General features: G+C 49.3%; 1 protein-coding gene across 1 annotated transcript; it reads right to left on the bottom strand.

The window, feature by feature from the left end:
- Positions 1–1215: 1215 nt before the first annotated feature.
- On the bottom strand, positions 1216–7998 carry RHOU (ras homolog family member U). The gene is made up of 3 exons (XM_066315730.1): positions 7603–7998; positions 6770–6828; positions 1216–3762 (listed from the first exon to the last, which is right to left on the bottom strand). Exons 1-3 carry the CDS (start codon positions 7925–7927, stop codon positions 3307–3309), a joined length of 840 nt encoding a protein of 279 aa, XP_066171827.1. The 5' UTR covers positions 7928–7998; the 3' UTR covers positions 1216–3306.
- Between the last annotated feature and the right edge of the window lie 230 nt (positions 7999–8228).

The raw sequence follows: 8228 nt of genomic DNA, 5'->3' as shown, positions 1-8228 counted from the left end.
GCAACCCGATATGCCACCCCCAGCATGCCTGCTCCTCCTCTCAGCTCCCAGAAAAACAAACACAATGGGGACAGTTTACCAAGCCTTGTTGGTCCAGAGCTAAGCTCCTTCTCTGGAGCAGGACACTGGATTCGTGGGAATGCCTGGGAGGTCCAGATGCTGCTCCCCACTCAGCTAACACAATGGCATCGAAGGGCGGAAGGTTTCTGTGCCACAGCCATCCAGCTCCTGGGCATGAACAACCTCAAACCTCACTTACCTTGGCCCTAGCATGAGGGACAGGACCCAGAAAGGAGTGGCAGGACCTATGGTGCCAAAAGGGAACAGGCTCTGCTCTTCCAAAAGTGCCCTCTGGCTCCCCCAGGACAACACGTGGCACAACATGCAGCAGGCAAAACACTCCAGCAGTTGTGCTGTGCTCCCTGCTGCTCACCCCACTTTCAGGGCCAGGCACAATGAGCCTGTCCATGTCTCACAGGGCCACAGCAAGATGCTGCTGTGTTGGCAGGGAGACAGAAAGCTGGCCATTGTACCCTTCCCATCCAGCCCAGCCCAGCCCACTGGGGATGGGGCAGTGCAGGGAAAAGGCAGTATTTTCTGGGCAGAGGCCTTTTGCTGGGGCACTGGGAGCACAGTCCCAGTATTTTGCTGAGTACTGGCACAGTGCACAGCCAAGGGACTGCCCTCCAGCCTCCTCGAGCAGGCAGAAGAGGCAGACACATACACAGGTCAAAATTTATTTCCAAATACCTCATTTATATCATTCTCACATGAAATATTTCTTTTGGAATATAGCCTACACTTAGAAAACAGAAGAGAGTTTTTTTTATAAGGCACATCAGATTATAGACTACATAGAGATATCTCCCGCTCATTTACGCTCGTAAAATACTGGTAATTTTAAAAGTAAGATTTCTAAAACCTAGACCCTGTGTAGCCCCATGTAGAGCAGTATCCATAGAGTTATTAGACCTCAGTTTACACACACCTAATAAAGGGCTATAACAAGTTGTATATAAATCACATCTTCAGAAACAGTCACAGCTGGCTACATTCAAAAGTAATGCTACTCCAGACTATGAAACAGGCTGCTCATAAAGTGTAATTATACACTTTAGTGTATATTTATGTATTTAAGTGTAATCCTACTGCTTCTAGTTCAGCATGATACCAAGCAGTACGATCTTGCAGAGGAAATTTTGTTATTTTTGTAAATGGAAGCTGCTCAGATTCAAGCCTGTCCCCTCCTCAAACCCACATTTTTGAGTGACCGACACTGTTCTTTACAGAGAAGCAAAGCACCCAGTTGTAATCTAGCTTTGTTTTTCTCCAAGATGTCAGCCTGACTGCATATCTGAAATCCTGTCAAAGCATTTCAGTAAAAAATATAAAGGCTCAGATGTTAACTTCAGGACCAGTAAACATTAAACCATTACCAACCAGATGCAACCAAGTCAAATGCATCCAGTTTCTGTGCTATGAAACTGTTTTTCCAGGCTCTTCCAGTGCAGAAGCCAACATATTTTTATTGAATTAGGCTCTACGTAAAGATTTCCATCCCATTTTCAAGTTTTCAGTCATGGAACATTACCCATTCTGCTCTCATTCTTCTGTAGAGAAGGAAAAAATACTTTCTGTGGAGACTATGCCAATAGCCCAGAATTCATTTACATAGTGTCATTTTCCTTAATGGGCCAGGAGGTAAACTGTGGTCAGTTTTATCAACTCAAATGGCCTCCACAGTTCTTTATATCAGACATTGATTCATTTCTGATGAAAAAGGGTTCTGGCCTTCTGTCACTACAATTTAGTTTAAGAATAAAGAAAAGGTCACTTCAAGGCTAGGGCCAAAGGGAAAAAATGAGAAACATAATTTGATCTTGAACTATCTAGGCGAAGGAAAAAAAAGTAATCGTGGCCATACGAAGGCAGACAGACAGCACAAAATAAATGTCCTCTGCAGAACAGGTTTAAATACTGCTTCTTGCAGAGAGTCACATTATCATTCAGGTCTCTCGAATTCACTATAACCACAATTAGGCTTAGAGTTCAGCTGGAACCAGATTCAGTCAGAGAACAGATCACACACAGCTCTATGTTGATCCCTCAGCTACATTTTAGGCACATTTCAATCTGTTGGACTGATCTGGGAAAAAAAAAAAAAAAGAATTTACATTTTGGGGATGGCCTCAGACAATTTCACAACTATGAGCTTGGACAAGATTCAACCACAGGTGACTGTTGCCTTTAGAAGAGAAACATTAACTTGGTTGGAAACAGCATGATGAAGAGGATGCAGCAGCCTCAGTTTCTAGAGTCCAGTTTGTTATAAATATCAGTCTGCCTGATTTGTTATTTGTTTAGCAGCCTTAAAAGGTAAAGTGGGGCATCCTGAAATTCTTGGCTGTAGACTTAAAACCAGATGTAGTTTATATGGTGCTGCACAGGTATTTGTTACATCGCTTAGAAAAAAAAAAATTAAAGCCCCCAAAACAACAGTATTTACATTCCTTTGAGCCGAAATAGATGAACTGTCATCATGTCTGCAAAAACACAGAGGAAACCGCCACTGCTCGAGGTAGCGAGTTAAAGCTTGGTCATGTTCTCGGGCTTCCACTCGGCTTCCTGGGAGAGGCAGGGTAAGGAGGACAGAAAGGACTTTCTGAAAGTCAGGAGGTGACAAATGAGATGTCAGCTCAATAAGGGATTAGGTTCCCTCACCAAAAGCTGAAGGTATATTCATGACCTTTTTAACCACGGCATTTGCGTATAGATTACACCTCTTGCATACCCTTTTAAAAGTGATCCCTAAGAGCACTGGCTCGGGAAGACACAGAGAGAGCAGGAGTGGGGTTTTAAAGCTACAAATGTCAGTTAGGAGGCACAGTGTTATTTTTCCCTTTGATCGTCCATGTACAGAGCTCTACATTTCCACCGCTGCTTGTGCGTTCCTCCTGCAAAGCCCTGCCAGTGAAGGCCTCTGTTGTGCTCCTCCCCATCACATACACCTTACAACAGAAGTTGTTGAATCCTTTGGACAAATCCTTCTACTCTCACAGACACATGGCGCTTTTTTTTCCTTAATGAGAAGTTCTGGTCACAAAACCGGGTGCCAGACCTGATATATAGCAATTATTTGACTAAGAATCCTTCTGAAACCCTTGAAAGGGCAACCGAGTAATCCAGTAGCAACATATACACATACATACAGATCTACACTATACACTCAAGACAACACAAATTGAGATTTCAGCTAATATAGCCTCTGTTGATTTCCTCAGAGCAGCACTCAGGTCCTTGCAACCCCTATACAAAACAGCAGTATTTTTTCCACCAGGATTTGGAGAGGTTTTTCATCTTGTCTGGAGTCCTACATTTGGATTTCTTTGGTTGCTGCTGGGTATCCGAGTACTGAATACCAGCCACGATGGCTGCATCAAAGACCTCCTTGAGGTTTTTCTGAGTCAAAGCGGAGCACTCTATGTAGGACGCGGCTTTTATTTCCTCAGCACAGAGCTTCGCAGCCTCCTCCGAGACTGGCTTTTCTTTGCACTTGTCCAGCTCGATGAGGACTTTGACATCCTCCCGGAGGTCTGACTGTGTCCCAACCAGGATAATGGGCGCCTTGGGGCAGTGGCAGCGAATTTCAGGAACCCACTTCTCACTCACGTTCTGGAAGGACGAAGGGCTCACCACGCTGAAGCACAGCAAGAAGATGTCCGTGTTGGTGTAGCACAGAGGCCTGAGCTTGTCGAATTCATCCTGCACAGAACAAAACTGTGTTAGCACTCTCCAGAAAGAGCAGCTTTAGCCTGCCCTGAGCCTTAGTGAAGCTGAGGATCACCTGCCACTGCCCTCTAGACAGGGACCCCAAAATAAGCACCCAGACCATTCAGTAAGGTGTGATACAAGCAGAAGCCACCTGTACCCAGCCTGAGGTCTCGTGGCTGGCAGCCAGCACACACTCTGCCACTATTGGGCACACAGGACAAAGGTGGTGGCCTCCCTACACACCTGCGATTTTCCAACTATTACTGCAGGTTTTCAAGAGCTTAAATATTTCCTTTGCTCTTTGTACACAGGCCCTCTGCCCTACTTCAGCAAAGAAGCAAAGCTGCAGGAAGCAGGCTATGGCACACAAAGCCACAAACTGAAGAGGGAGAGAGCACTTTCTCTGGGCTCACCTCTTGTAGGGTGAGTCAGTGAGCAGCTCTGAGGAGGAGCACCTTGTACCTCAAAGCCGTTCCGCCGACAGACCCTGGCAAGGGCAAAGCAGATAAGCAGCAGCATGTGTACCTTCCTGGGTACCTTTCCCAGAGTCGGCTTTTAAACTGGTAACTACTTAGCAACATCCCAGAGGATATGGGAATAATTTCCCTGCCATTGTGCCCAGGGATTTAAATCTGATGGGAGTAATAATGACTTACAATGTGCAGGCTTAACATGCCAATGGCATAGAGTAAGAGCTTTACCTTTCCCTCCCACCCATGCCACATCAAACAAACTGCACAAGGGCCTCCCAGCACTATACTTCTGGGATTTTTTTTTTTTTTTCTTTTAGTGCAAACTCCAGCAAAGCAAGGCCCTTTTTACAGTTTCAGGACGAAGCCACAAGGAAGTCAAACACCTCATGGTAACATAAGTCTGCTGATCCTCAGGGAAGAATTCAGCTAGAAGCAAGGGTTACTCAAGGCAGGCTGCTCTTACGCTGACAGCAGGATAAAACCAGGGTAACACTAGCAGCTTGAACAGGTAGGATTTGCTTCATTGGCAGTGACATTTTAATTAAAATGGACCATGCTCTCAAATGCTTGGAATTGAAAATGCACAGAAACATAAAGCTGAATACATGTCTCAGTAAACTGATGAATTGCAAGATGCATGTTAATTTTTGAGTGTGAAATTTTGCTTTAAAGCCTCTGGAGGCCCAGGATATGCAGCTTAAAGCCCCCTGGAAGCCTCAAAAATCTTGCTCTGTTCAAATGAATTTTTTGCAGCAGTATCTCCGAGAGAGACGGACATTTATAAAACACCAGTCAAGAAAAGTAAGATTCATTGGCTCTCTTGATTCTCAGATTAAGCCTCAGAGGAAACCAGGCTCTCACCACTCAGCTCAACAAAACCCCCACATTGACTGAGAGATGCTGCTCTGAACAACAGGGCTGTTTGCAGAAAGGCACCTTGCCATGTAATTGCCTCTCCTTGCTACGTGAGAAACCTCAAAAGCATTCAATTCAATCGGTTTAGAAGCAAACCCCAGATCTGAAGTAAATAATTCCCTTTATATCCTAAGTACACTCCTGCCATTTCAATGGTAGGTACATTGCCTGCAGGGACTCTACACCTCTTTGGGCTAGTGATGCTGAAATAGAATTTCTCGCTGCCTGGAGTGCTTTTTTTAGCTGCAGATTTCAGCAGCCATCTCCCAGCAGTAGTTTTATCAAAGTATCCAGCCAGGAATCTTTTACTCAGGACAACTTCTGTCAGTTTAGATAACCCCTTCACTTTAAAGGCAGTAACTTTACCCATTCCAGCTGCACTTGAGCAGCCAGAGCAAACACCTTAACCACCAAGGGCAAGGAAGGCAAAGGGTGACAGGGCCTGTTCATCCCTCCTGCAGCTTGGAGCTGCATTTCCACAGGCACTGCATGTCCACAGGCTGTCACCCAATGGCAATTTCACCTGCCATGCTCTGCATATGAACACGTGCAGCCAAGACTGTTGCAGCACCACCCCATCTCTTCACTGGGACACAAAATCATGGGACAGTTCTGCTGTTTGACTTCATATCACTGCCTGCAGAGAAGCCTATTTGTAGGATTTTAGCTCTGGTTTGCAGGGCACACTGCTGTCTGCACACTGCATAGCCCTTAAAACACCGTTCCTAAGTAGGGCATCAAGTTACTACTCATCTAAAGAGGTTTGTGTGTTAAGACCATTGAGATTTTTCAGCGTGGTTTTGGTGAAGGCATAGACCTAAATCCGCAAATCTGCACAAGACCCTAACTCCCACTGCCTTTAAATGCAGCGATGTAGCAAAATATTTTCGGCTACTTTTGGCTATCCAGCCTCAACTCCTGGCAAGCAGTGTTGCACACAGCTCAGGGTGGTACAAGTCTGGGTCTTTCAGAAAACCTGAGGGCTCTTTTTATGTATCAGGCAAATTAGGAGATGAGAGGCATCAGCCACCCTCATCTCTTCAAGCTGCACTTTACACCAAACCTCAGCTTTGCGGAGGCAGCACTTTCTAAACCAGTGGGAATGGCAACTATGAAGCCTCCACGGACAACACCCAATAATACTTTTTTCTCTCTCCAGCTTCTGTCCTTTCCAAAACACAGTCTCTACCTCTGCACACCTACAAAGCTGTGATTGCTTTGCATGCATACATGCCAAACACCCTAATTCTTAAATCTGCAGTTATTTAGCAAAAATAAAGACAGTGACAACTGCTCAAAGAGAAAACCAGGTGGCCGTTGAATCCCCAATACATTCAGCCTTTCTAGTCAGGCTAAACAGAGCTGCAGGTTGAACCAGCAGAGCAGCAGCGTGTGCCCAGCCCTTATACGGAAGCACAGTATGTCCCACACCCTTCAACAGACAGGCAAAGCAGTGAGTTAAGCAGTAGTGAAAATGACAGCAAATAATAACATGATCAAACGCTGGTAATACTTTCAAATCCATGAAGTCACTGCAGGGCTACTTTGCGCAACAGCAATAACTTCTCCCCTCCCGCTGTCATTTAAATCAAGTAAATGGCTCCACTGACCTGACCAGCTGTGTCACAGAGCTGAAGTCTCACCGGCTTGCCATCGACGGACACAACAGCTTTTGGAGAGAAAGGAGGCAGGGGGGAAAACTATGGTGAATTCAACGTTACATGCTTTCCGTTAAAGAAAAAAAATTAAAAACGAAAATTTACCATCCCTCAGCTCTTATAGCCTTTGCTTCAATTATTTTAGATTTAACAACTTAGCAGAGCTGGGAGTCCGTCACTAACAAATGGGAGCACACCAACCCTTCAAGGCCTTCCTATTCATTTTACTACAAGAGATGAGTTAGGCAGCGACAGCACGAGTCCTCCGCAGGCAGCGCGGAGAAGGAGCCCGGCACTCCGGGATATTCTTCTGCTAGAGAGGTTTAGCTTTATTTCCTCTCACATTCAGCACGCCCGGGACACGGAAAGCCCCCGCTGAACCGCAGAGAAACCCCTGGACTCCCCGCTTTGTAAGGGCGAGACAAGGCGAGTATTTAAACCTGCCCTTTTGGCGCTTCCCATGTCCCCGAGAGCGCTAAGCTTTCCACCGGAGGGCTCCCAATTAAAGCGCGGCTCTGGCCGCGTAGCCGGGCACGACACCCGCTGCCAGCCTGGCTCCGTTTCACCGGAGACCGGCCGGTGCTGCCGGCTGCGATGGCAGCCTGACAAGCTCGGTCCTGCTTTGTAGAGTCCCCATAAAATGAAATCACCGAACCTGGACATCGCGTCCCCTCCGCGCAGCCCAGCCACGGCCCCGGGAGCGGCACGGGCGGGACGCGCCGCTCCCCAGGACGGCAGAACCCCCTCCCGCCGCCCCGGTGCCCGCGGCCGCCCCGGTCATTTACCGGAGAAGTTGTCGAAGGCGGTGGGGATGTACTCGGTGGGGTACCCGTTCGTGGTGTAGCTCACCACCAGGCTGGTCTTCCCCACCGCGCCGTCCCCCACCAGAACGCACTTGATGCTGCGCCGCGGCTCGGACCCCGCTCCGGCCCCGGCTCCGGCCACGGCCCCGGACCCCGCCGCCCGGCAGCGGCCGCCCAGCGCCGCTCCCAGCGCCGCCGCCGCCCGCCCGCTGCGCACCCTGCGCGGGGGCACCGGCGGCACCTCGCAGCCGCCCGGCGGCACCGGCTTGCTGATGTATCCCGCCTCGCCCTCCTGCTGCGGCGGCATCCGCGCGGCCACGCAGAGCCCCGCGGCCCGGGGGGCGGCGCGCTGCCCGGGGCCGCCGGCCGGGGGACGGCGGGGCGCGGCGGCGGTGGCTGCGGCGGGCGAGCGGTGCGGGGCCCCGGCGGGCCGGCAGGAGCGGCGCGATCGCCGCGAAGCCAGCCCCGGCGCCGCTGGCGGTTCCCGGGCGCGGGCGGTGGCGGCGGCTCCCGGCGGCTCCCGGCGGTTCTGCTACCGCCGCGCCCCGCGCGCCAGAGTCCCGGCCGCCGGCCCCGCGCCGCCGCGTGACATAGCCGGCGCGGGGAGG

The sequence above is a fragment of the Sylvia atricapilla genome, chromosome 3 (genome assembly GCF_009819655.1).
Source record: "Sylvia atricapilla isolate bSylAtr1 chromosome 3, bSylAtr1.pri, whole genome shotgun sequence".
NCBI classification, from domain to species: Eukaryota; Metazoa; Chordata; class Aves; order Passeriformes; family Sylviidae; genus Sylvia; species Sylvia atricapilla.
This window is presented reverse-complemented; position numbering and strand designations above follow the sequence as displayed.

What these genes read in the sequence shown, in the direction of transcription:
- RHOU (XM_066315730.1), bottom strand. Translation starts at nt 7,927, where the DNA reads ATGCCGCCGCAGCAGGAGGGCGAGGCGGGATACATCAGCAAGCCGGTG. An exon ending in CGCCTTCGACAACTTCTCCG is followed by an intron (nt 6,829 to 7,602) that starts GTAAATGACCGG and finishes TCTCTCCAAAAG; the next exon opens with CTGTTGTGTCCGTCGATGGC. An exon ending in TCTGTGACACAGCTGGTCAG is followed by an intron (nt 3,763 to 6,769) that starts GTCAGTGGAGCC and finishes TGTTCTGTGCAG; the next exon opens with GATGAATTCGACAAGCTCAG.